The sequence below is a fragment of the Colletotrichum phormii genome (genome assembly GCF_030913505.1).
Source record: "Colletotrichum phormii strain CBS 102054 chromosome Unknown BDP81scaffold_11, whole genome shotgun sequence".
In the NCBI taxonomy this organism is placed as follows: domain Eukaryota; kingdom Fungi; phylum Ascomycota; class Sordariomycetes; order Glomerellales; family Glomerellaceae; genus Colletotrichum; species Colletotrichum phormii.
In genome coordinates, this window is record NW_026851453.1 from 852,831 (window position 1) to 878,067 (window position 25,237).

General features: G+C 54.5%; 10 protein-coding genes across 10 annotated transcripts; 7 read left to right on the plus strand and 3 right to left on the minus strand.

The window, feature by feature from the left end:
• Positions 1 to 6,077: 6,077 nt before the first annotated feature.
• Positions 6,078 to 8,920, plus strand: BDP81DRAFT_394808 (uncharacterized protein; the record flags this gene model as incomplete). Its single annotated transcript, XM_060588004.1, has 2 exons — positions 6,078 to 7,094; positions 7,151 to 8,920. 2 exons carry the CDS (start codon positions 6,078 to 6,080, stop codon positions 8,918 to 8,920), a joined length of 2,787 nt encoding a protein of 928 aa, XP_060444780.1.
• A 1,521-nt stretch (positions 8,921 to 10,441) lies between these two features.
• Positions 10,442 to 12,289, plus strand: BDP81DRAFT_429178 (uncharacterized protein). Its single transcript, XM_060590494.1, has 2 exons — positions 10,442 to 11,078; positions 11,142 to 12,289. Exons 1-2 carry the CDS (start codon positions 10,898 to 10,900, stop codon positions 11,870 to 11,872), a joined length of 912 nt encoding a protein of 303 aa, XP_060444781.1. The 5' UTR covers positions 10,442 to 10,897; the 3' UTR covers positions 11,873 to 12,289.
• Positions 12,290 to 12,746: 457 nt separating this feature from the next.
• Positions 12,747 to 13,244, plus strand: BDP81DRAFT_461509 (uncharacterized protein; the record flags this gene model as incomplete). The annotated part of the gene is made up of 1 exon (XM_060593784.1): positions 12,747 to 13,244. One exon carries the CDS (start codon positions 12,747 to 12,749, stop codon positions 13,242 to 13,244), a length of 498 nt encoding a protein of 165 aa, XP_060444782.1.
• A 1,568-nt stretch (positions 13,245 to 14,812) lies between these two features.
• On the plus strand, positions 14,813 to 15,991 carry BDP81DRAFT_34485 (glutathione-dependent formaldehyde-activating enzyme). The gene is made up of 5 exons (XM_060586079.1): positions 14,813 to 15,029; positions 15,122 to 15,208; positions 15,361 to 15,393; positions 15,452 to 15,497; positions 15,588 to 15,991. The coding sequence occupies exons 1-5, from the start codon at positions 14,941 to 14,943 to the stop codon at positions 15,858 to 15,860; spliced, it is 528 nt and encodes a 175-aa protein (XP_060444783.1). The 5' UTR covers positions 14,813 to 14,940; the 3' UTR covers positions 15,861 to 15,991.
• On the minus strand, positions 15,962 to 17,727 carry BDP81DRAFT_34511 (uncharacterized protein). Its single transcript, XM_060586083.1, has 3 exons — positions 17,298 to 17,727; positions 16,757 to 17,242; positions 15,962 to 16,567 (listed from the first exon to the last, which is right to left on the minus strand). Exons 1-3 carry the CDS (start codon positions 17,413 to 17,415, stop codon positions 16,122 to 16,124), a joined length of 1,050 nt encoding a protein of 349 aa, XP_060444784.1. The 5' UTR covers positions 17,416 to 17,727; the 3' UTR covers positions 15,962 to 16,121.
• A 1,539-nt stretch (positions 17,728 to 19,266) lies between these two features.
• On the plus strand, positions 19,267 to 20,152 carry BDP81DRAFT_34530 (uncharacterized protein). The gene has a single exon (XM_060586088.1). The coding sequence runs from the start codon at positions 19,328 to 19,330 to the stop codon at positions 19,853 to 19,855; it is 528 nt and encodes a 175-aa protein (XP_060444785.1). The 5' UTR covers positions 19,267 to 19,327; the 3' UTR covers positions 19,856 to 20,152.
• On the plus strand, positions 20,153 to 21,048 carry BDP81DRAFT_34531 (uncharacterized protein). Its single transcript, XM_060586089.1, has one exon. It carries the CDS (start codon positions 20,450 to 20,452, stop codon positions 20,942 to 20,944), a length of 495 nt encoding a protein of 164 aa, XP_060444786.1. The 5' UTR covers positions 20,153 to 20,449; the 3' UTR covers positions 20,945 to 21,048.
• Positions 21,049 to 21,152: 104 nt separating this feature from the next.
• On the plus strand, positions 21,153 to 22,355 carry BDP81DRAFT_394812 (uncharacterized protein; the record flags this gene model as incomplete). Its single annotated transcript, XM_060588005.1, has 3 exons — positions 21,153 to 21,640; positions 21,715 to 21,998; positions 22,063 to 22,355. The coding sequence occupies 3 exons, from the start codon at positions 21,153 to 21,155 to the stop codon at positions 22,353 to 22,355; spliced, it is 1,065 nt and encodes a 354-aa protein (XP_060444787.1).
• A 94-nt stretch (positions 22,356 to 22,449) lies between these two features.
• Positions 22,450 to 22,994, minus strand: BDP81DRAFT_34536 (uncharacterized protein). The gene has a single exon (XM_060586091.1). The coding sequence runs from the start codon at positions 22,955 to 22,957 to the stop codon at positions 22,544 to 22,546; it is 414 nt and encodes a 137-aa protein (XP_060444788.1). The 5' UTR covers positions 22,958 to 22,994; the 3' UTR covers positions 22,450 to 22,543.
• A 231-nt stretch (positions 22,995 to 23,225) lies between these two features.
• Positions 23,226 to 24,299, minus strand: BDP81DRAFT_394813 (RNase P subunit p30-domain-containing protein; the record flags this gene model as incomplete). The annotated part of the gene is made up of 1 exon (XM_060588006.1): positions 23,226 to 24,299. One exon carries the CDS (start codon positions 24,297 to 24,299, stop codon positions 23,226 to 23,228), a length of 1,074 nt encoding a protein of 357 aa, XP_060444789.1.
• Between the last annotated feature and the right edge of the window lie 938 nt (positions 24,300 to 25,237).

Consider the following 25,237-nt stretch of genomic DNA (forward strand, 5'->3'; position numbering starts at 1 on the left):
GGTACGAGAGCTCGACAATGCTCCCCCGAAGTTTGAGAACCTCAATTCGAACTGGGGATAAGTGAAGGCGGCCGCTACAGTATCTACAAAGTCGAAGCCGTTATTTGGTGCGGTACGGAGGCTCGGAAACACTTCCCGGGCCAATGGAGATCTCACATCAGGGCGGCGCGGCTACGCCGATCACGATCCCGATCCCGACGCACGGACGAGATCGAGGAAAAGTAATGGTTCACTCCCCCCGTGAGGATGTTGCGGTTATGGTTGCGGCTCTTCAGTATTGATCGACACGGTCTCTCAAGTGGCCTCTTCGTCACATGACGAAAGGATGGACCATGCGAGGAGGCCAGGATCATGAGCTCCGAAATGGAAAGCAGCTCGGGAGAAGGGAAGATGGAGCTTGCGATTCTATATATAAACCAGACCTGCCAGGTCAAGATCCATCATCAGACGAAAAAAGTAGGAGGCAGTCGTTGACGGATTGGAAATGGGAACGGGCGGAGAGGAAGCCATAGCCGAGATCGAGGGCCGAATGGTGAAGAGAAGCTTGGAAGCTTCGGCTCCGCCAAAGAGGTGTGAGACGGCGACTTCACTTGGCCCTCGGCCGTGTCAAAAGTGCGAATCATGAGGGAGAGAGAGACTTCAGCATCTCCAGCCGGAAAGATAACCCCCAACACACAGACGAACTATGAATTAACGATACCACTTCCCAAAAGACAAGAAAACAATCCCTGAATCCTGATTCTGGAGTGAACAAGCCGTGCCGAACTTACCTTTGCCTTATTTCACTCCTAGTCGCGTGGAGGGCCTGCAGGCTGCGACTCGGAGCTCCAAAAGCTCGAGAGTTCAATCAAACGCCCGCGTGCCGTTGCCGTTGGGCCGTTGGTGTCCCTTTAAGTTACCGAGGCCGCGTTTCGGAGCTAGCCTTAGTCGAGGCAAGTTTCACGAAGCTTCGAGTATCCCGTCATGGTGGTGTGGGTGTGTGTCTTCGCTGGAACGTGACCGGGGCTCGATCCCTCCCATATCTTCGAGTGCCAACGGCGGCCCTGCAGGCTTTCCGTCTCTGGGGCTGACTTTCCCGTAGTTAGTGTGCGTTCGGGATATGTGGTGGCCCGGGAGATCTGTGTGATTCAATAGACCAGCCACGGACCGTGAGGTTGCGTTGAACACACGGCCTTCTAGAAGCTTTTCAGGCTGTGGCCTCCTGGCAATAACACGCTGCACTATTGCCAACGCTGAGTGATGAACCGGACTAGAGTGATTTTCTCATCGTCTTGCGTCACTGCGCGTAGAACAGTAGTCGGAATGTCCTCCGGCTAGACGGCAACTTTTGACTACCGTTACGGCGCAGTGAATTGCACACACATTGGCGTTCTCATAACTAGGATAACTCCGTATACCCAAACGAATTTTGTTCTCCGGTGTCACCAGATTCCAATCTCCAGGAAGACTGTCTAGGCCTCGTCGTCATGGGGAACTGGCAAAGCCTACGTCCGCAGATTGCAGGCGGATGAACCATGCAGTCCAGGGCTAGGAAGTTTTGGAGCGGCGGGGGTTACGTACGCGAGCCCGCGTACTGTAAAGATCGTATCCGCGAATCCTCGTGTAACTCAGCGAACACCCGGCGAGGCCATCTCAGCCCGTCGAATGTTCGATGGCATGGCCAAGCTTCATTCCCGTCTCAGGCCCTCAGGGTGGCCGGGTCGGGCAACGGGAGGGGGGTTTTATGCGGTCTGAAGGTACCTTGCAATGTCACATGCCCCCCGTTGAGCCTCACCTCGTGGCCGGGTCTCTCCCACCCCGGAGCGTCTGGGTCTTGAATGATTGGCTCGGGAGGATGAGCACAAGATGCTACCGGTACCGAATCAGGGTGTGCTCGAATGTCGCCGTGAGGATGCCTGTGTTGGCAAGCACTGACAGCAGGATGATCGCGGCGCGAAAACGGTGCTGGCCCAGGAGTATGACCAGTGGTGAAGGCAGACGCCTTCGAGATGGGTGCCAGATTGGGGATCTGGATCTAGAGGGATGGATCCCTCTCTGTGGTTCCAAGAGGGCTGGACCAGTCGAGACTCTGGTGAGCAAAGTGTTTGTCGAACCAAAGTAGGAAGGGCAGGGCGGGCAAGATGAGATGTAATCTTAGGTGCAATAAAACGATGCATGGGGGCCGGCGAGGTTTACGCACCGGTTGTCCGGGCAGAATAACCAGGCATAGGAAGAGGTGGCGGCGGCTGAACGGGACGCATGCATGGTACATCCCGTTCTGAAAGTATGGAAGAGCGCTCATCAGCACCAAGGAATAGCATGTCGTAGAGATGGAACTGTTCCTGAACACATTTTTTCTCGTCATTCATGGCTTTGCGACTTGCTTGCCTCAAGAGTCTCCCGATTGTCTGGCCACAGGAGCTGGTGGAAGCAGAGCCAAGAGTCTGGGGTTGTCAGAGATGTCCGCATGCGTATGGACAGCAGCGTAGGGCGGAATCTGGAGGGCAAAGACGGACGACAAGCAACGGTGACAGCTTGTCAAGGGGCTGCAGAGGCAAAGCCAATGCTTCGTCCTGCGCTCGCCAGCCAGCATAGCCCAGCATCCCGCGGCTTTGAAAGGTCTCGTCTCGAAAAGGTAGGCAACTGTCGAGCTGGGTCCGGCACCCCCTTGCGCAAGGACGCAAGCAAATCGCATCTCCACCATGCTTAAAATCTATCCATGTCAGTAAGGGCAGGGGGAGGAAGGGCGAGCCGCAAGGCACGTCTGCTGTCCGGATATGCCCATGCCCAAAGCTCAGCGAGGCCCTTGTCGTCGTCTCCATTTCTTGTCCCATTTCCCACAGACACTGCCACCGTCGAGTGACAGGCCGGGCCCTGGAGCAAATCCACCTTTTGAACTTTGCTGCTAGCGCGCGCCAGGTGTGATGAACCAATGGGTAGTGGAAAGGCCGCGCCATCACGGCATGGGTAGAACATTTGCTCAGGGGTGACGGAGGCTGCATTGGCCCTGAAGATCTGGGCCTGCAGGGTTGCATGAGTGAGGGCTGGTTCCTGAAAGTCCACTGTTCGCAACAATAAGAAGGAGATGTCGATTTATGGTGGACGTGTGCGTGAATGGATTGATGGAAGCCATGATGATGATGTACGTAGAAGAAGAAGAAGAGAGGATCGTGTTACGAGTACCTATGTCTACCTTACAATCTGTGCTTACCTACTCCGTATCTTCTAGCTGAAAGGTGTGGGACGAGCCATGGACTGCAAATTGTCTTTCGGCAATGACAACTGCCAACGACAGGCAAGAGAGACAGGAGCATTCACTTCCTTATCGCTGCCGAATGGGTGGTAGGATTTGTGGATGAACCCGCGAATCATTTGCAGTCTACCGGGACGGTACGTACATCGTCAGAGTTGCAGTGGCTACCTCCAATGGTTCAGCATATCTGTAAGGTACCTACCTACTGCTATGAGTGTCATCAGCGATGATTGATGGACGGTTCCTGATCCTGATTCTGTGCCTGCCAATACCCGCGTAATGTGGTAGTGAAATCCACCTACCCATTAAGCCGGCGATGGCGCAGGAAAGTTGGGGCAATCTTGATGGGAATCAGGATTCCGCGTCTCTATAATTATGAGTAGTATTCGTATATCTCTCGTTTGGGTCCTTGTTCCCCCAGGGCCAAAGGTAGAATATTCGCACATTCATCGTTCATGTCTTGAATCGTGCCGTGTCTTTGAATTTGTCTCGTTCAAAAGACCATTGCGTCTTATTCCCTTTGCAGACTTTTGCCAATCAGGCCGGAGGACGGACTAACAGCAACATCTACCAGTCCATTTCAGTCTTTCAGAGATTCAGCTGGACCGGGGATGGATGAGGACTGGATGGGGCCTCGGGGACCTACGGCGCGGGCATTCCAAGCTGGAAATGAACATGTAGGACGAGACTTTTAGCCCATGGCGATAGGCTTCTCTCTTCCGGTATCCACCAGGGTTAGCTTGTTTTGACCGATCTCTGGCTTTGTGGGAGCTGCCCGTCCATGTAACGGCACTTGCCATTTCGAACCTCGACTCGAGTCACTTGCGCAAGTTTGGGTTGGTCTTGGGGATGGTCTTTGAGGGTGAGGCCCGACAACGAGGACAACTTTGAACTCCTGTCTCTCCCTCGAACGGGGGAGAAGAAACAAGTGTTTGGTGCTTGGGATGGTCTGAGCTGGCTCCCTCCGTCGGCTGGGACGGTGCCATTTCGAAGGTATCGCATCAGTACCTAGCTGTGGTTGTACATCTGCATTGGGCCACGGGTGAATATACTACGGAGTAGTTGGACAGGATGATAACATACGGACCTCCTTTGCCGGCAAAAAAGGCCCCCTACTATCACCACCATTATGCGTGGAGCGTCAAAAAAGTCATCAGTGATCATGGACGATGAACATGACGATTGGAGCAAGTGGCCCCCAACATGATCCCCGGAGGTGACCCAAAAGAGATTGATCATCGCACAACCACGGTGGAGAGTCGCAATATCATCATGGGCAATTTCGCAAGTACCACGCGATGCATTCTCCAGCCATGATCGGGTGTCTGATGCACCCAAGGGTACATGTCTACAAGAGGAACAAGACATGACAACGGCGGGCTGTGTTCTCCAGCGTCATTTCCCCTCCTCCACCCCCCTTACCCCTTCCCGGCAGCGGCCCCCTTCCACTAAGGTTGCCGTGCGTGCGTTTCTCCCTCTCGACTCCTTCTCGAGTAAGTACTTGGCGTAACTTGTAACTTGTATCTTCCAGCAAGTCCATCCCTTCCCTCCAGCAACAGCAGCAGCGGACAGCGCTAAGGACAAGCTCGAGCGCCCAGAGCAGTCCATCACCACTGCAATCGCTGCCCACAACCTTTATCATTGCGTCCATTAAAGGTACCTACCTACCTACCTAAGCGACTCGCGAGTCTTCTACTTGTGTACTTGTATCATTCCATAGCAAACACACCACAAGAGTACATCATCCATCGTAGTTCGTGGCCCAGATCCTCCCGAGTCCCCAGTGCCTCCCCCCAAAATCCACTGGACTCGCCCGTTCACCCCCCCATGCCCCCTTTTTCACCCAACCCCCAGGGCCCCAGCTACTCCTCCTTCCGCTCCATCGATTGGTTCCATTGGTCGAGGCATCCCAGCCAGTCACCTCGACGTTTCATGCCTCACCACCTCCGTCGCGGATTCTGCTCTTGTTCTGCTTCTCTACTACGTACGTCGTTCGCCTTGCTGCATGCGCTCTGCTTTGCGTTGCTCTCGAGTTTCTGCTCTGCTTTCAAGGTTGCCTTTTGCTCTTTCAACCTTTCTTCCACACTACCTTACCTTACGGATCCAATACCTTATTCTAATTCGGCCTGCGCTTTGTCGTTGCTGCAACTGCAACTGCACCTAGCCGCCCTTTGCATCTTGTCCCACTGCTTCTCTGCGGCTTTTGCTTTTTCTCTGCATCCACCACCGTCAGAATATCCCCTTTTGACACGACATTTCATCCTCCCGCCCTGCCATGCCGTGTCGCATTCGCCGTCTGCCCGTACATTGACGCTTGAAAGACACAGATTGGGAGAAACCACAACCCCTTTCTTCCTTTCACCCCCCTCTACCGCGATACCTATCTCACCACCAGCCTGCGACACATTCCTCGACCATTTCCAATACTTTCTTTATCCGCCACCCCATCTCTTGAACCTGAACCTGAACCGCACGCAGTCCAGTTCGCACACCCGCCCAACCTTTTACCGACATACTCCAAATAAAGAAACCGAGCCAAAAACTTCTGCGACAATACGTATTTAGGTTGGCTTTTGGGTTTTCGCCTTGGTTTTGGGTACGAGCGTATACCTGATTGGATTAGCATTCTGTCACACACGTCAGGCGAGTGTGCAGCACGAAGAAGAAGAAGAAACGTTCAGCTACTGCTACCCCCGACCGAATTGAAAGACCCAACCCTCGACCACGACCTCCATCTCGACTTCGACACTCCCTTTGTTCGCTGCGCCGCGTCTCTGTTCCTTCGACAGCCTGCCGCTCCTCTACGCGCGAACATACCCCCATACAAAACTTGTCCAGGTCTACCATGAATGGTCGCAATGCGCCTCTCTCACCTGTCTCTCTAGGTGGAAGCGAGTGGTCTGTTGGCAAATATCCGAACATCAACGACGACCCGTACGCAAAAAACCGCGGCAACATCGTATCACCGCCAAATTCAGGAGGCTCCAACGGGGCCATGAATGGCAATTTCCCACCCGGTCCCCGGAGCGCCGGCGGTCCCTCACCACCGCCTTCTGTCGGCCGATCCAGCAATGGCACCAATATGTATGCGAGGAGCGAGAGCGGACGGAGTATCCGCGAGGAGCAAGCCGAGGGCATACTGGGCGAGCACTACGTCGCTTTGAAGAACTACCTGAATGGCGGTTCAGGCGGGAAACCAACACCCCCGAATAAGGCACGCGACAAGCTGTTGCGCCTATCGTCTGTCCAATTTCTCGAACTCAGTACCGATGTCTTTGACGAACTATTGCGGAGACAGTCCCTCGGTCGCCGACCTTCGGGTCCTGGCGGTCAGGGGCCACCCCCTTACCTGATGCCCGAATCCAACTTTCACCCCAAACGCAACCAGGCCAGGCAAAAACTGTCATCCCTTGGTCCCCCGCGGTTTCGTGATCTTGCGACTGACGTCTTTTGCGAATTGGAGAGAAGGTTTCCCCGCTTTGCCGCTGGAGACATCCCCAGAGTGGGTAGCCCCGTATCGGTCCGCTCGCAGGCGACCACAGTCAACGGGAATGGCTATCCTCCCAGGAGTCAAAGTCGGATGAGGCGGCCCTCTGACGCGAGTTCTATGAGAGGGGGGCCACCACCACCCGACCCCTACGGAGTGCCTCCCTCGCCGGGCATGCCTCCGAACGGCGACTACAACCGGCCGATGCAAAAACAATTCCAAAGCAATACGATCGTGCCGAACAAAAGTACAATGGTAGAAGAGGATGACGATGGCAGTCCGAACGAAGACGAAGAAGCTTTTGGCCTTGAAAGAACCGCGACTAATCGCAGCAAGAGAAGCGAAGTCACGGAGCGGAGCGCGGTAGCATCAGAGGTGATCTTTACCCAAAATATTCTCGTATCGAGTGGAGACATTAACAGCTATGACAGGCCGACAAGAAGCTTTTGGACGAATACCAGACGCAAGTGCGCGACCTGCGGGAAAAGCTCGACGTTATGGAGGATGCTATGAAGAAGAAGGACGATGAGTTGAACAGTGTTCTGGACGGAGAGAGATCACGGTCGACAGCTGCGAACATGGAGAAGAAGGGATTCGGCGACCTCCGTCTCGGTCTGGAGAACAAGCTCGCTGAGGCTCAAGACCTTAACGCGTCGCTGAAGCAGGAGCTGGATCGCATGCGGGACGAACACGCCAACGAATCTCGGCAAATGAGAGACCAGATGGACGAATTGCGACAGTCTAATGCGGCTGCAGGTGCAATGAATTCCGGCAATGCGGACAGAGAGCTGCAGATGGAAAACCAGCAACTTCGTCAGTCTCTACAGGAGCAGCAACAAGTCACAGAAGAGGCTCGACGCGAGGCTCGGGAGTTCCTCCGCGAAATGAAGATGCTTTCACAACAGAGTGGCTCAACCTGGCAAAAGCAGGAGGAGCTGGAGAAGACAATCGAGCAGCTGGAGGCAGAGGTTCGCGACTGGCGCAATCGCTACGCACGAACAAAGACACAACTTCGCAGCATGCGAGCTTCCTCACTTGGACTAACCGTCGAGCAAGATGCCTCGAAGTACATCAGAGAGAAGGGATTCGCACAGGACGGAGGTGCTGTCAAGGACGTCCACGTCACCAAATTCCAGATCGCTATTGACGAACTCCTCCAACGCGCTCGCGCGGAGAACCCAGACACCGTCATTGACGCTATGAAGCAAGTCGTTGTCAGCGTTCGCCGAATTACTAAGGATATCGACGAGGGTGTTGCCACCAACGAGGAGCTCATGCAGCAGCGTTCTAAGCTCAAGGGCAAGATCTCCTCGACGGCCAACCACCTCATCACGACATCCAAGAACTTTGCTTCATCGGCAGGCATTACGCCAGTCTCTCTGCTCGATGCTGCGGCTACTCACCTGGTTGCCGCTGTCGTCGATCTCCTCCGAGTTGCAAAGATTCGATCCACGCCCGCCGGCGAGCTCGAGGATGAGGATGATGGCACAATTACCCCCGTTGACTCGACCGGTTTCTTCTCCCCTAGAACTGCCTCGAGACAGGAGTCGATAATCCAGGAGTCGTTGCCGCCGCTGGGACAGGCACCCGCACCATTCCGTGGACTTGGCGGTGGCCGAACCAGCATGGACTCCTCCGCTTACAGCCCCATCAACTCCCCTCGCCAGTCCGCAGACGCCTACAACCAAGCCCGCGGAGCTAACGGTATGAACGGGATGGGTGGTTTTGCAGGCATGAACCAGAATGGGCCAACCAATGGCTACGGTAACGGCATGCGACAACAAGATAACCGGGCCGAAGATCTCAAGATCTACCTCGAAGACCAGACCGCAATTTTGGTCCAGAATATCCAGAATCTGGTCGGCTCCATCCGAAGCGATGCCGCCATCAACCAGATCACATCCGAGATCAACGGCATCGTAGAGGTTGTCGACAAGGTCATTGGCGAAACCGAGGCATCTGGCAACGGTGGCATGATTCCCCGACTTGTCGCTTGCCGGGACCGACTTCTGGAAGCCAGCGATCGCGGCATGGACATTGACCGCGGCCAAGACGTCGGTGCCACCGGGCGCAACGATCGCGAATGGAGGATGTGGACGCAGACCTTGCCGCCCATTGCTTTCGAAATCGCTCGGGAAACCAAGGAGCTGGTCCAGCGCGTCGACCGAATGGCCAGCAATGGAGACGACGACTTCTCCTAAACTCGCTTTGAGGTCAGGAGAAGTTTCGAATCCAGCCTTCTTTTCCAAAGATGCGCATAATCTTGAAATGACAACACAACACAACCCTCTTTTTCACTTAGTGAAAGAGAGATTTGATACCCCTGCTGTCCTCGGGGCGGCTTTGCTTGCATTTATGTGTTCTGCGATTTTTGGGACGGTGACGAAGACGAAAGCACAAGAGGTTTACCTTTCCTTCTTTGTTTCGTGTTTGTCACTTACGTATATACACCCTCCCACCTGCGGGGGAATGGGGCTCGCTCGGTCTCTACAGCCTTGAGGCGTTTAATTTTGCTCGAGGAGTTTTGTACGCGAAGCATGAGAGAATGGGATTCGAGAGAAGACTTGACCGGAGGGGGGGTTTGATTTTAACGTCACGCGAATGATGTCGAAGGAAGAATTTCGGAACAAGAGGTCTTTGAGAGACCTACGAGACTGCTCCCTCCAACACACACACCCCCTGGCTATGTAATTCAGGATAGGGGGCAGCGGGAGGGGAGGTTGCTGAGGACGTTTTCGATGAGCAAAGATAGGATAGCCCTTTTCAAAGTATAGCTAATGCTAAAAATGCCCTCCCCGTGAGGCATGAAACTCAATCTTATAAGACATGTGCGGTTCATTAGTGAAGGATGTAGGTATAGATGATAGGTGCGGCTTCTTGAGCGGACCCCGAGGTGGTTTTCTCGAGTACGAGCAAAGGCTAATACTTCGGTCTAGCACATGACCACTACGACGCCGCCATCGTCAAGCTGAGCAACGGGCTTCTCCACGTGGCGGCGGCGCGGACGAACCGGTGCGGGGAGGGCGAGGAGCCACTTTGACTTTCTAATGGAGGTTGGCGGGGAAGTTGAAGAGATCACTCCTTCCTTTAGTGATCAGCGATTACCTATGGGTTGTGCTCTCCGAATATGCCGATGCCTCTATTGTCGTTGTTGTTGGTACCTATGGAGACTTGTTGTCATGGAAGGGGTCGCGACTTGTTCGCGGAGGATCGGCCTGAACTTTGTGGTTGGTTTGTTGGTTTTGGCTGGAGCCGCCGACCGGGTTCATCCCTTGAAAGTGGGGGAAAGGGGGAAGTAAGGAAAGAGGGACCGAGGGGGAAGCTACCTTGCTTGCCTAGGCATGCTTGGACGACCGTTCTCTTTTCTTCCCCCAGAACGGATGACTTGCGAAAGTTGCGCGAGCGAGTGCGAGCAAGGATGATGTTGAATCCCCCCGTCGTCATGTGCTTTTGCCCTTTTTCCTCTTGCCGTCGTTCCGGTGTCGTAAGATCACCAACCATGGCGTTCGATTAGTATATCGCGGATGGATGCTAGTAGTAGGGCTGACGTCTCGCCAAGGTTGGATGTAAGACCTGGCCGGGGGGTTGGGTTTGCTCTGGGCTGGCTTGGCTCGTCTTTATCGGGGAGGCGCCCCAGCTTTCTTTTGTCGTTGGTTGTTTCCTGTTCGCGATGCGTGCGTACTGATGCTGCTGCTTCTGCTGCAAGTGTCAGCTTACTTACCGTTCACTCGTCCTGGTCATTAGGGAATCCGATCCTGATCCAATGGGCCAATGGGCCTCGTTCCCTCCTCTTTCCTAGGTGGCTTACGGCGGGTCCTGGAGCCATTGGAAAGCTGGTAACGCTGAACTCCGGCCCAGCCACGACGTTTCTTTCCTGTGCAGCCGTTTTGGGCAATGAGCGAGACAGAGTGGTGGACCACTAGTATATGTTGTAGAGGCGCGCCCATTCTCTTACTTCGACTGCTTAAGTTTATCCATCGTTTTCCGGAAGCCATTTGGGATTCTGTGATGACTGTTCACATCATCTCGCGATTGTGATTACTGAGCCGTCTAGAACCCGACAAGCACGATCCCCCGCCTGAACTCATTTATCCTCGCGGACCCTGGGTCTCATCAGTTTCCATATTGTCCAAGAACCTGCGGATGGCCAACTGGACGTCGCTTCATTCACCTCAGTAATGGAATCTGCCTGCACGGTCCCAGGTGAGAATACAACCGCCGCGATGGATGTGTCGAGCAATGAGTTGCATCTCCTCGGCCTGCCCCTTGAGATCCGCCTCCAGATATACGGTTGGGTCCACGCGGCACATCCAGTAGGGCACGCGCAGCTCGCGCCGTGGTATCCGAATCCAATACATAGTGCGTACTTCCTGAGGCCCGTCAACCCCCCCGGAGTGGAGACTGAGGATCGTGCTGTACCAGGGAAAATCGTAAAAGTCATCGGCAAACCTTCGGGAGAAGAAGACGACTCCAGCAAAGACCAGAAGAATGAAGAGTCGTCGCTGCTGTCGCCAAACCGTCCAATCTCCGGTATCCCCTCGGCGCTCCTGGAGACCAACAGGCAAATTTACAACGAGTGCCGGTCCTTCCCCTTCCACACCAATGAGTTCGTCTTTGTCAACTGGTTCTCCTCTGGACTCTGGGCGGCGCGGGCCTTTACGCGCGGTCTGCGGCCATGGCAGCGCGATGAGATGCGGTGGGCGCGACTTGAGATGCTCGGCCGGGACTTCACAGGCCCGGCCCTCAAGGAATGGACTGAACTGTGTGAGCACTGGGCGTCCGGGCTTCGGGGGCTGAGGCTCAAGATCTTGATCGGAGGTGGGATATTCGAACCGACCGCCCCGTTTGCTGCGCTGAAAAACAATGCAGAGGCCCAAGCCATGGGACTGGGCTCCAAGACGACAAGGCCCGATCCCAGGCCGGAATGGATCGAGGAAGGGTTGCGGAAGCTGAAGGCGTTGAGGAGGCTGGAGGTCGAGCTTTCGGTGCTGGATTGGGGTGATGGGGAGAAGCTCGAGTGGTGTTCTGAGCTCGGAAGGATGTTGAACATCGGTAGGGAAGAGGAGAGCCTCGTCGTTGTGAGGTGTGTCGAGAAGCTTAAGGAGGACAGTGGGTCAAAAAGGCGAGTCTTTGATGGCATTGCGCAGTGCTGAGCTCCCTGCTGAGTATTCCTCAAGCATAGACTGGGATATATGGCTTTCAGGGTGATGGCTGTTGGCTATTGACCCTCAAAGTCCAAACGACGAAGACGGAAGACTAGAGGTGTGTTTGAAAATCAGTTGTCATGCTGAGAATGAAGTCGAATTGAGGTACTGTTATTGGGTCAGGAGCCAGGCGTTTTGAGGATGCAACTGGGAGTATGGTATTAGGCATATTGCAATATTGGTTGTGGTTACTAGGAATGATATCTCCGTTGTTATATGAGGCAAGACCTAATATTCACTGTTCAAGTCCGGAGGTAGGTGCTATTGCTCACTCCTGCCATCCTTCCATCTGAAGGTGACCCATCCGGCCATACCTTCCTTCTTTCTTCGCCTACTTCGAAAAAATCTCTGGCTGCTTTTCTTTTCTTCTTTTTTCCTCTCCAGGCAGCCCATCGTCTGCTCCCAAGAGATTTCTTCTTCTCCCTTCACCTCTCTGCCTCCTTCTTCTCTTGGACCCTCGGCTTTATCCTCCACACATCAATTTCTTGTACGCATTGCCTACTTGCAACTTTACAAAATATTCTCACCTCACAGGATAACGACCGTTCCTACTTGCGACATTCAAGCGCTCCTTGGGCCGATTGACCTTGAGAAAATTTCTTGTCAATCCCTTATTCCCTAGTACGACCGACTTTGATGCGTCTAGGTATGAAAAGTCGCTAACAAGGTCACAGATTCCTGTGTTCTCATCAAAGAGATCACATACATCCCCTGCAAAAACGGCACGAGAGCTTCTCAATCAAGCAATCACTCACAAATCGTCTGGTAAATTAAAACAAACAATTCAGTCACTTTGAACAAATACTTATCATTTACAGTGAAAATGAGCGGTCACATTATGCGCGGTCGCTTCCAGCCTCACTGCCCTGAGTTCAGCATTGACTACTCCACCGCCTGGGCTCCCGAGGTTCGCATTCCGGTTCTCATTCTCATTACCCTCTTCTTGATGTCGATGAACCCTACTATCGCCGATATCATCAAGGGAACTGTCTGGATGGTTGTCAAGCCTATTGCCCTCCTCATTGGCTACGCCTCTGTCGCTGTCATCCGCATTCTTATCTTCATCTTTATCGATGGGCCTAAGATGATCACCATCCTCCTCACCCCCGACAGACGCAACAGTGTCGACTTCCTTGGAATCGATGTTGAGAACAATACCAAGCTCAACGCCATCTGGAGCCGCCTCCACGCTGAAGAGGAGTGGGTTCCTGGCGGCGTCTTTGACAAGAAGTACAAGCCGTTCCTGCCAGCTCGCAACATGAAAATGGCTGGCCCTCGTCAAAAGAAGGTCATGACCCGCGACCGTGGCCTCTCTTGCTAAGTCGACTTTGCTCGGGGGCGCAATGCCAAGTCCAGGGACAAAGACATTGTGGAGGAACTGGATCTTCTTGAGGAACCGGATCTACCGCTTGGAGACTTTGATCGACTTCATTCGACCTAACAGGAATCGACTTTTCAGCAGCGAAGCATCAAACGGGGCTACAGAATACGAGTGATTGATTTTACGGCCGTGGGGGTTTCTATTGGGGAGATTTGGGATTTGGTCTGACCTCGCTGTTTATGGGCGGGCCACTAGACCTATCATCTTGGGTGTCTACTAGTCGCATCGGATACTCGACCACGAACATCTGCAACGAACTCGGTGGTCTCGCCCTGGATGATATGGATAGATTGGAGATTTCATAATCGTCTTGGAGCCAGGAAAAGTTATAGAGAGAGAGATACCCACGGCCGTGCGAGCTGACGAAGCTCTCGACCGTTAGACGCTGGTCAAGAAAGGGCTCCTAATGACTCAGATGAGATAGAACGATAATGAGACCCTGATACATTGCAACCTGATTTCCCTTGTCACGGCTTGGTACGGTTTAGTGTTCACTCAGACTGGGGGGAGAGATGTGACGTTGAAATGGACATCCACTCAGCGCGGAAAGGTCCCGCCAGTGTACAGGGAACTGTCGCGAAACATTGGCCAATCGGAGCATGGCGGCGAGCGTCTGTCTTTTAGCTGTTCATCTGCTTTCTATTACTTGCAGGAGTCCAATGCCTGTCTATTCCCTCTCGAAGTCTGCCATACTAGAATCCAAAACCATGCTTACTCGTCGGTCATTGAGCACTTGGGAATTTACCGAACAATTGAGGATCGAGACGACTTGTGCTTCAACTCGTCCGAGTGAAAAACCACCCATCTACGGTTGTGACGTAACCCACAGCTGAACAGCTTCCCCTTCCGCGAATATAACTCCGAGATTTCTGAGTCAACTTCAACCTAACCCGAACCCGAGGGGGTTGTTGCACTTTTGGAGTAGGTAGGTAGCTGTTCGCGAATAGAAACCCCGTCAAGCAGGGCCGCTAACCATGTGACTTCGCGCCAGTCTCGCTCCAGAGCCCCTCCACTCGTCCCCCGACAATCCGCTTCAGCCCGCCCCGCACTCCCCCCTCCCCTCTATGCTCTCCCACACGCCGGCCGTGACTCACGTTCCCCCCCGGTCACCGCTGCAAGTTGCAGCAATTAGTCTCATTCCCGTATTTTCAATATCGCGCTGAGGCGCGTGTTGAGTTGTATTTTCTTCCCCCGACGTCGGGTTGTTGGTGTACAACGGCTTCCGGATAGTGGTCGGTTTGCATGCGTACCTTAGCTGTGTGTGTGTGTGTGTGTGTGTGTGTCATGTGGTTTTTGGGGGAGTCACTAGGTACATAAAGACGGGAGGATTCCCGTTTTGGATGAACTTCGTTGCTGACTCCTCACACATCAGAGCCCATATCCTGAGGAACTGATACTCTTTCACATCACTTACACGTGTGATTGGATTTCTCGTTTTTCCCTTTCTTTTCTTATTCGTTCTTGACAGGAAGTCGACCTATCAGACGTCGTCGGTTCCTGGAAAAGGATTGCCATTTCTAGTTCAAAATCCCCAACCGGTATTTGAGGGACAGATCTGACGTCACACTGCCACTATCACCACCGAACCGCTCACACCTCACCTCAACTACACCCATAAGACCCCGAGTAATTCAAGATGGACGCCCGATGCCAATGCGGAGCCGTCTCCTTCAAGACACCGCTGCCGCAACCTCTCCGCCTGTACATTTGTCACTGTGAAGAATGGCATGTTTTGCACACACACACCTCCCATCGGCCTAGGAAAACGGCAAGAGAGTGTCTTTTTATGCTGACTTGCGCCCCTCTTTGGTTTCTAGTAAAAGGCAAACGGGTTCCGCGTTCGGAACGTCTGCAATCTTTCCCAAGTTTAAGCTACCCAAGGCTGATTTGATGGGTGTCTACGCGTGAGTATTAAACATACGGACCAGGGAGAGAATGAGAGAGAAGGGGCCGTTGTGAGAGTTGCAGATGTCGGGCGAGGTTGTGAAGCGTGAGAGTGAGAGAGTTGTGAGTAATCAAGTGACCTAGAATCCGTTACTGACTTATGAGCACGCAGGAGGCCGACTGCTTCTGGCGCCACGCTGTACTGGTGAGCAGACATCCTCGCCAGAAACCTGAGATTTGTTGACTGACAATCCTACGATAAGCTACTTTTGCCGAAACTGCGGAACCAGACTCATCCACGCGACACCGGTAAGTCTTTGATGATTTTTTTTTTAAAGAAAAAAAATCAAAAAGACTTCAGGTAGACGATCGTAGACTAAGGCTTCGGCGACCACTCAGGATAAGAACGTCGTCTCCGTAAAGGGTGGCTGCATCGACGGCCTCGACTGGAAGACGGCCGTCCATATCTGGACCAAGAACGCCATGGTGCCCATCCCCGAGGGCGCGGAGAACCACCGCGAGGAGGCGGAGTACACCGACTACGGCGACCAGCAAGAGGCGCTCGATCAGCCGACGGACTTGCGCGGGAGCGGGGGCACGCCGGTGGGAGCATCGCCGTCGTTTGATGGGCGGTGCGAGCTGAGCGGGTCGTTGAATGCCATTGTTCACTAACTTCAGTGGGCAGCGGCGCCTATGCCCTATCGTAGAAGTGCTGTGATTGAGGTTTGTTTTGTTTGATCATTAGAGGTACTTTGGTTGGGACAATTAGTAAAATTGGCCGTGATGGAGGTAGTATTAGTCGGTTCTATGATATCCCCAAAAATTGAGTACCATGAATAAGAGTCATCTAAGCCGTAATGCCATCAAAACGTAAAAAAACGAGTACCCTCAACATGCCTATCCTATTCCCACATTACTCGTCATTCGCACAGCTCACGAGCGCTGCCCGACAAGAGACTCCTCCCCACTCGGCCTTCCATTCCCGTGCGCGGGCTTGGCAACAGACTCATGCTGGTGGTGGTGCTGGCCGCCCTCCTCGGCGCGCGCCCCGGCGTCGGAGTGCTTGGCCGGGTCGAAGACGTACATGGGGAACTCGAGGAAGATGGTGCGCTTGAGAATTGTCGGCATGCGGGCGTACAGCTGCGGCGGGAAAGGGATGAGGATGCTGGTGCGTTCGAGGTAGCGCTTGTAGCCCTCCCAGTTCTGGTTCTTCTCGTAGCGCTTCTTGGCGCCGGGACGCTCCTGGAGGGTCAGGCCCGAGACGAACATGAGGAGCAGGGTCAGGAAGAAGGGCCCGAGGATGGTGGCGTAGAGGGCTTTGAAGGCTTGGCCGCCCACGTAGCCGTCGGCGGCTGACGAGACGGCGATCATGTAGATGCCTAGACGTTGGGGATGTTGTTAGCCAAGGACTCTTGATCAGTGGTTTTGGTTTGCTTCATCGCGCTGACAAAGCATGGGGGAAATTGGTGTTGTATGAGACAGTATCACTTGGCAAAAAGTATAGATGGTGGAGGGCGAATTGCAGCAAAACAGCAGTTGGGGAGGGGGGGGGGGGGGGGGGGGCTTACCGAACTGGATAATGATCTCGCCAAAATAATTGGGGTGCCTCGAGAGCTTAAAGAAGCCCTTGTCGCAAATGGCCTCGCGGCTCGGGTTGTCCCTGCGGAAGAGGTACTTTTGCGCGTCGCTCACGGACTCCATGAGGAAGCCGACGACGAAGAAGATGACGCCGACAATGTCGCGACCGGTACCAAAGTCGTGCTGCGGATAGCGCGTGACGTTGGGCGAGTTGAGGACGGTGACGGGCAGGGAGACGGTCCAGACCCAGATCATCTGGAAGATCCAGAAGCCGAGAAAGGGGAAGAACTTGTCGCGCTTATCGTCGAAGCGGTCGTCCTTGCCCGTCTTTAGGATGCGGAAGAGGAGGAAGGCCGAGAGGCGGGCGCCCCAGAGCATGATGAAGATGGAGGCGACGATTTGGCGCGCATGGTTGTGGCCGCTGATGGCGAGGGTGATTATGGCGAGGACGACGAAATTCGTTCCGCCGGCGAAGTCTGTGTGAAATGTCAGCTTTTTGTTTTCATTTGAAGAATGAGTTGGGGGTCTTACCGGTGAGTTTGTCAAACTTGAAGCTGAAGGCTATTGAGAAGAAGAATAATTGGTATGCTACTGTGATGAGCAACGTGATGGCTAGATAGTAGTCGTCGAGGACATGTACAGTCGCCATCTTGGGCCGCCTCCTATCTGTGTACGTCGTTTGAATACGAGTTGTTGTTGTTGTTGTTGTTGTTGTTGTTTTTGTTGTTCTGTGGCTGCGATCTAGAGTCTGAGACGCTTGGAAATGTGTTGAAACACACGGGGGCCACAGTCGCCTGTGTTGTAAGATGAGACTGGTTGAGTGATGTGAACTTGTAAAGAAATACGAGTATTCAGCAAGCCGGTTTAAACCAACTTATCATCACCATCACTGGCCTCGGAAGCTATGGCAGACGACGTCAAAAGAAACCTCCCGACGATCGCAACTGCTCACTGCTTAGCCTCAACCGGTGGTTGAAGAAGGATTACACTGTCGTCATTGACTTCTGTAGGCCCACTGCTTGGGCTCAGCTTTGAAAGTGCCCGTGTACCGATGCAGGCCAATTAGTATGATGAGAGTACATTCCACCCAAGCATCGATCGGACTTGCAGGGTCACCGAGGGCCTCCCCGATCACCAGCCACGTTCTAGCCCCGTTAGGAGGTACGAGAAGACTGCTGCTGACTACCTAGCCACATTAGATCCGAGGTTCTCTAGCCACAGCCATATAACCTATAACCGCCGTCTTTAAGCTTGTTCGGGGCTGCCGCCGCCACATTGCGTGCAGAAGGGCTGAAGGGGGTGATGGGCTGACTTACATCAGCATGCACTCGGACCGTTTTAAGGCTCTTTTCTTTTACCCACTGAATTGAGTGAAACGAACGAGACTGGCGTTCCCCGTCTCCCGATCATGACATGCTGATCCCTGGACTTAATCGTGACATCCTATTGAAGCAACAAGTCGAAAGGGGGCGTTTGTCTAAGGTATCATGTATCATGGTGTCTTGGATCCCCCTTCCTCATCCAGGGCGGTGCACAGTCGTAGTTGCACACTGCGACTTCACAAAGACTCGGTGCTTCGGGAAGCGCTCGTCTCGTGGCCGGGAAGGTCTCGCCTCGACACCAACTGCCGTCCCGGTACCATTGTCCTCCCTGATTCATCTACGAGTATTCGCACCCATATCCAAGTCCCGTAGGAAAGCAACACATACTCACCTCACCCACGATGCCGGAGCGAGGCCTCTTATTATTTATTTCTCACCAAAACGTGCTATTATTATCTGGGCCGGTATCACCATCGCCAACCGCCAATGGCAGTCCTGGTCTTATTCTGGCCCGTGGCATGTTCGTCGCCTGCAGCATGCACCAGAACGCACATTATCTGCATGTCATCAAACGTGCCGCCCGGGCTTTTGCTCGTTTGACCCATTGCTTCAGCACGCAGGTCGCCCCAGCCACTTGAGGCACGAAAAGCCCATGATTATAGCAAAGGTGTTCATTTTCTGCTCGCCTTGGGACGACCCTCGTCGTCTCATTGCCGTTGTCCGTTCTCGCAGCACGAGAGAGAGCCTGCTCTAGTGTACGGATACTAGTGTACGGATACTAGTGTACGGATACTACTGCGTACGCAAGCGCAACGGGTTGGCGACAGAAGTTGTCTCGGCGATGGGCTCACTCGACTGTCCGAAGGGACGATGCGGAAGAAAAGGCAAGTTGAGACGAAGACATCCTTGGGCTCATCACTCATCAGACATCCACACACGGCGCAAATCCTACGAAAACTGCATCTGTATCCGTACCCGCGCTTCTTCGTCTTTGGCCCCTCTCTTTCGCGACGTAGCGACAGCAAGAGCAAGAGAAAATTGTGCGCCGACCACCTCGCCTCTCGTTGACCTGCACTGGATGCTCCATCTGAAGGGCCACATCCCACGCTGTTGATCTTCACGTGGGTGCGAGGCATGGTGGATGCGTGCGTCCCGCCTGTCCAAGTGTCGATGAAGCGCTGACACCTTTTTGGTTTGTCGTGGGCCCCGACCCGACCTTTCCCAAGCCCACCAGTCGCGATGCATTTTGTGCAGCGGTTAGCCGCCTGGGTCTTTGGGGAACTCTGGGGAAACGACATGAGAGTTTTTCGTGATTGCGGTGCTGCTTCTATTTTCAACGATCGCCACCACGAACACGAGTCAAAGAAGCAGTTTGCAGCTGTTCCAACAGCAGCGGCAACGTTGTTGACGGCGACATGCTGGGATCGAACAAAAGCCAAAAAGAATTTCCCGCATACCCGTGAGAAACAATGTTTCACCCATCTACGGATACCTCGATGCTGGTGTATCCGTACGGATCCAAGACGTACTCCGTCAGTTCTGGACGATGGAGGGATGAGGGTCGAGGATGAAGTGGGTGGGATACCTATGGCACCCGTGGCCACCAAGATTCTGAAGCCGCTGTCGGTCCCCTCGCATGGCTTCCTCATCAAACTAGCATCACGTCACACATCACGGATACAGTCGCAGACAACGATGGGACGGGATGGACCGTCGTCGAAGTCGAGTCTCGACGGTTTATCGCTGCAGCTATCCTCGTCAAGCTAGTGTTGGCTGTCACTTGGGCTGGTGCCCGAAGGATGTGGCTCGCATGTCTGGCGCTCTCGCAGTTTCGGAGCCTTGGCACGAGTTTGGGGTGGCTCCGGTGGCTCTGGTGGCTCTGTCACTGTGCCCCCGTCTCAGACGGTCTTCGTCTGGGGCATGTCTCACACCCTTGAGCCCCAGCAAGCCCAGCCCAGGGTTCTTCCTCGCTAGCGCCGTGGAAATTGGAATGCTTCTAACCTCTCTCGACGCCCTCCCGGACCCTTCTGCAGCGGGCTCCACGACGCCTTGCTTCACACGGCCTCCATCTCCGATCGACCTTTTCACGATCCCTAGCCCGACCCGACAATGTTCGACATGGATGAGCCAGAGGCGGGCATGCAGCATGGCGGGAAGCGGGCCCCTTGCGTTTCTTGGCCGCCCTGAACCGCACTGATCGAGTCTGCAGTGTTCCTGACAGAAACCCTGGTCTCCCTTGCTCCATCGACGTCGATTCGGTCAAATCAGAAGACTTGTTTGTCGACTTCGACAAGACGTCCATCGTACCAGTTCTGGGCCCTCGTCCAGCTTCTTTTTGCCCTGTCTGGCTGCTCGTCCACCATGAAGCCCACCCCGGCTAGCCATGGCCAAGCATTGGCAAGCATTTTGGCACCCGGTGCGCCGAAGAGCCAATCTGATGGTGCATGGCTGGGCATTGACATTGGCCGTTTGGTCCCCTTTTCGATTAATCTTTGCGGCTACCGCAACTCAAGACTCGACTGTTTTTGTGGTTTGGTGGTGCTTCGTCCCATCTTTCCTTTGCTTCTCGCTCTCCTTACCCAAACTCTCTGCGTGTGTGCGTGCCTGTTCCTGGTGGGAAAGATACGGAAAATACGGCATTCGCTCTCTGACCGAGATTCACTCCTCTCACGCTCTCTTGTCCTCACACCCCCCCTCAGACCCGTTTCTGGTCGCATCTCTCGTCTTTTCTTAGTACCGGCACACCCTCTTGGTCACTCTTACTACTCGAGGGGGTCTTGGCCGTCTTATCTCATCGAACTCTGGACATGTTCTGCAGGTCGCCATCTGTCTGCCCGTAACTCTTTCCTTTCGTAATCGCGAAGGTTTACGGAACACTCCACAAACCTATACACTCTTTTCGATCCTAGGGTTGATCCCAACGAACTCACCGACGGCTGGCCTGTTGAACTCGCTCTTTGAAAAAGCAAATAGTGAAAAAGAAGGATACGAATAGTGGAACAGTTCGACATCGAGAAACGCTGGCGACTCTCGAAGGTCTCCAGCTTTCGCCCCCGAGCCCACGATGAGGCATAGTCTACTCTTCGCCGTGGCAACTCTAACATCAATCGCTCAGGTGCGTTCACTCAACACACCGCGGGATATCTTCGTCGAGGGTGGTGATGAATCGGGGTTGACGAGAAAGCAGGGCGCGGCTGTCGACAAGAGACAAAACATCAACATCGATGGAAGTGGAAACGTCAACGTAGAGGGCGCCAATGCGGGCTCGGTTGAAGTGAAGACGGTGGCCCTTGGAAATGCTGGATCGCTGAACAAAGGAGCGAACGGGGGAGGATCGGGACAGGGCAACCTCATCGCCGGCATCTTGGACGCTCTCAACGGTGGCAGCAGAAACAACCAGGGCAACCGCAACAATCCGAATAACGCTTGTCCTCCAGCTCCTCCAGCTCCTCCAGCTCCTCCGGCTCCGCCGCCAGTCACTGTTACGAAGACGATCTACCAGAATGCCTCAGTACTTGCGCCGTTGACGGTTTTCGTTACGCAGGCTCCCCCGTAAGCCTTCTCGACCTAGCGAACCCTGGACTGCTAGATGTGGTGGGATGAGATTACTGACCAACATATCACAGGCCTCCGCAGATCATCACGCAGCTGGTCACGCAAACGCCGCCCGCTGCAGCGCCGCCTCCGGCAGCTCCTCCTGCCCAGCCTCCTGCGGCCCAACCTGCTGCTCCCGCTCCCGCAGCCCCAGCAGCCCCCGCGGCACCGCCAGCCGCTCCTGCGGCATCGAAAGCGCCTCTAGTCATTCCGGGACCTCCTCCTCCGGATCCTTTCGCGGGCTTGAAATCGAACCCGCCCCCTGCGGCGGCTCCTGCGGCGGCTCCTGCGGCTACCCCGCCTCCCGCAGCAGCTCGTAAGTAGCGCCCCATTCAACAGTCTAAGACAGGCTCGGGGATCAACTAACACGGCATTGATAGAACCTGCTCCGGCTCCCGCTGCCCCTCAACCGGCCCCTCAGCCCCCTGCTGCCCCCCTCGTAGGCAACGCGCCCGCCGTCAGCAACCCGTCCGCCTCCGTCAACCTGGGTGGCCTTCCCGGCAACGGTGCTGCCAACCAGCCCGCTGCAGCGACGCCCATCGCCCCGATCGCCGCGAACCCCGCTCAACCCCAGGTCGCCGTCAGCGGTCTCGCATTGACAAAGTCTCTCCAGCTCGGCAATCTCTTGCAGGCGACTGCCCAGCTCCAGGCCCGCGCGACGCCCCCAGCTTGAGGTACCGACAACTTGTTCGAAATCCCCGGTCGATATGTCACGTACTAGGAAAGGGGTTTAATCGGACGTTGTGGGGTATCTAGGGGAAGGATGGTGGATGTGCGTGCATATGTTGCGTATGCGAAGGACGTACCTAGGCGACGTCGTTGACGACTTGAAAGTGGTTCAGCAGCGGCATACGAAATACCCTAGATTTTTCGATTCTTGGAATGAGGGGGAAGTTGGTTGGAAAGGGAGGGTTTTTTAATGGTGAAATAGGGGAAGAGAGGTCTCGGTTTGGTATGGTGGTATATACGAGAGAGCGACGAAGGTGGAAAAGGAGGCAGCGTCAGACAAACCCACCCTTCACTCTCCTTACGACCACACGTCTCGACCGGCTGCGCGCGCGATGGGGTTGGTTTTTCCGGGAAAGCATCACATGTTGGCGTGTGTAATGGAAAGATGGAGAGGGATTTGGAGGAGTTGAGCAACTTACACACATATCCCCCCCGCGGTTGTACATAATTCATTTCTTCAAGACATCGAAAAAAAGGCAACACCAAAACACTTGCACCCACCCACCTGGGCCCCCTTCCCCATCCCCCCTTTATATACGATAGCATTCGAAAGGAAATGAGCAAGTCTCATAATGCGTCTTATGGGTGTTGCGACAAGGGATGTAGGGCCTTTCACTTCGTGAATTCACCTTCACTATCCTGATCTGTTGAACAGCTGTCTTTTTTTTCCTTTTTCGAAGCAGAGTTTGGTGTTGCTCTTATCTAAGGGGTATCATAGAACGTAAATGACATCTCTGCCCAATCCAAATCTACCTATGCCATTCTCACTCCCTTTTCTTCTCTTTTATTCTCTTTTCATGCCCCGTGTCAGCACCTATGAGGCCTCCTTTTCCTGTTCCTTGAGAGCCAACCTCAACTTCTTGGCCTGCCTCTTGCTAACCGTAGGTTGCGTACCATCGCCACTCTCATCAGGCGTCTTTCGCTTCTGCGCGTTGCCCTTGTCACCAGCCGCACCACCACCACCACCTTGCTTCTTCCCTTGCTTCCCATCCTTCTTCCCCTGCTGTCCCTGCTGCTGGTTCTTCTTCGCATCGCTCTCCCGGCCCCCAACCTCGAGCACGTTCACCACACCGCGGAACCCGCTCCTCTTGATCCCCTCGTTGACCACAACACCACGCGGGTTCACGCCCAACGCCTCGGTGCCCCTTTCGCTGCCCAGACCCCACACGGCGAGTAAATTGACAACGTCGTTGGGCGCTCTGAGGCCGAGCGCGCCGCGCGCCTCGCTGGAGACGACGATGCCGCGGCCTTTTGTGGCGCGGACGAGGGAGGAAAAGTTAGAGACGAATGTTGCGCGGGCTCTGGCGTCGGGTGGGGGGCCGATGCTGCCGCTGCTGCTACCGGCAGAGGAGGAGGAAGAAGAAGAGGTGAGGATCTGGGAGTAGCAGACCTCGAATTTGACGCCGCGGGCGACTGCCGCCATGAGGGGTTTCGGACGGAAGTGGAAGGGGTAGTGCTGCGTCAGGTCGAGAGAGATGAGGGAGGGCTCGGACATGGAGAGGCAGGCGGCTTGAAAGGCCTTTTCGGTGGTGGGGCGGACGGCGAGGATGTCGTAGGCTAGGGCGAGAGTTGGGAGGCGGTAGTTTTGGGAGGGGTCTGAGAGGGTTACTGTTGCGCGGTGGAGGATTGTTGGCTGTTGTTTTTGTTGTGACGAGGTGGTGGTGGTGGTGGTACTTTGTGGTGGTGATGTTGTGCTCGAGGCTGATGTTGTTGTTGGTGGTTGGGGAAACTTTGGGAGCGGGTTTGTGATTTGCGAGGGGATCGGGGGGGTTATTGTGTGGTTGAGGGCGAGAACTGTGTAGCCTAGGGAGGAGGCGAAGGAGATTGTGCGGGCGAGGTCGGCGGGGGATGTGGTTGGCGACCACGGGATGTTGAGGTCGTAGAGCATTTTGGGCGTGGATGTGAGGATTTCGATGAAGCTATCGTGGGTTTTGGCGCATAGGAGCTTGCGATGGCTGGTTTTTGATGTGGCGGGTGTGCGATCCAAGCCAGATGCCGATGACGGTAGCTTATTCGAAGAGTATCGGATTTTCCAAACAGTCCTAAAGCCCAGGCTTCCAGCTCACAATGTCGATGGGATCCAATTGAGTGGTGTCTCGTCGCAAATGTCTTGGCTTCGAGGTTGATTGGGGTATGTTTGCACCGCGCTTCGCCGAAATTTTTTGAGTGGAAGACGGAGGTCGGTGTTAGGTTGGTTCCGCGGGGTTCGGTTCTGGTGCTGGGGTGACGCACCCGCAGGGCCGCAGAGGAAGTTTGACTTTAAGAAACGTGGGGCCTTGAGGTGGCTTGCATGGCGCTAGACGCATCTGCTTACCTTAGCCTTTAGGTGCCACAGGTGGTCAACCTTTTTCCCACTCAAGCCACTGATTGAGGGAGGTGGCACTGACGGAGGTAACGGCGGGAAGAACGGGGTGCGGAAACATCGGACTGGAGTGGAGGCGATGACATGCCGCAAGACGATTGCACCCGTTGGTGTGGCAGGCTGCCTCCTTAGTAACTGTAGCTTCTTCCATGGTTCATGGTAACCTCTCAAGGTATGTAGCCAGTCGAGGTGAATAGAGTTGCACGAGGCAGGAATAATCGTATCCACGTAAGAGTTGAATGGCGCAGTGAGCTTCCCCTTTCCCCCTTTTGGTCGCAAACAAAAAATCTAGACTGCGACGGCATCCACGGATGATCCTAGACTTTTCAGCCCGACAGGCGAATTGGCTGAAATGGGCAGCTGAGAGGTGCCAAACGTGGAGGGACCTCGCAACTTTGGGGCATGAAGTCTAGTCTCCGTGGGAAAATTGCCCGAATGTACTGCATTAAAGGGCATGAAGGAAC

Coding starts and splice junctions, on each gene's coding strand:
- BDP81DRAFT_34511 (XM_060586083.1), bottom strand. CDS start 17,415: ATGGCGACTGTACATGTCCTCGACGACTACTATCTAGCCATCACGTTG. Junction 17,243..17,297: donor CAAGTTTGACAAACTCACCG/GTAAGACCCCCA, acceptor CATTTCACACAG/ACTTCGCCGGCGGAACGAAT. Junction 16,568..16,756: donor CGAGATCATTATCCAGTTCG/GTAAGCCCCCCC, acceptor CCCAACGTCTAG/GCATCTACATGATCGCCGTC.
- BDP81DRAFT_34485 (XM_060586079.1), top strand. CDS start 14,941: ATGGACGCCCGATGCCAATGCGGAGCCGTCTCCTTCAAGACACCGCTG. Junction 15,030..15,121: donor ATTTGTCACTGTGAAGAATG/GCATGTTTTGCA, acceptor TTTGGTTTCTAG/TAAAAGGCAAACGGGTTCCG. Junction 15,394..15,451: donor TCTGGCGCCACGCTGTACTG/GTGAGCAGACAT, acceptor TCCTACGATAAG/CTACTTTTGCCGAAACTGCG.
- BDP81DRAFT_34531 (XM_060586089.1), top strand. CDS start 20,450: ATGAAGCCCACCCCGGCTAGCCATGGCCAAGCATTGGCAAGCATTTTG.
- BDP81DRAFT_34530 (XM_060586088.1), top strand. CDS start 19,328: ATGCATTTTGTGCAGCGGTTAGCCGCCTGGGTCTTTGGGGAACTCTGG.
- BDP81DRAFT_34536 (XM_060586091.1), bottom strand. CDS start 22,957: ATGCTATCGTATATAAAGGGGGGATGGGGAAGGGGGCCCAGGTGGGTG.
- BDP81DRAFT_429178 (XM_060590494.1), top strand. CDS start 10,898: ATGGAATCTGCCTGCACGGTCCCAGGTGAGAATACAACCGCCGCGATG. Junction 11,079..11,141: donor GTATCCGAATCCAATACATA/GTGCGTACTTCC, acceptor GTGCTGTACCAG/GGAAAATCGTAAAAGTCATC.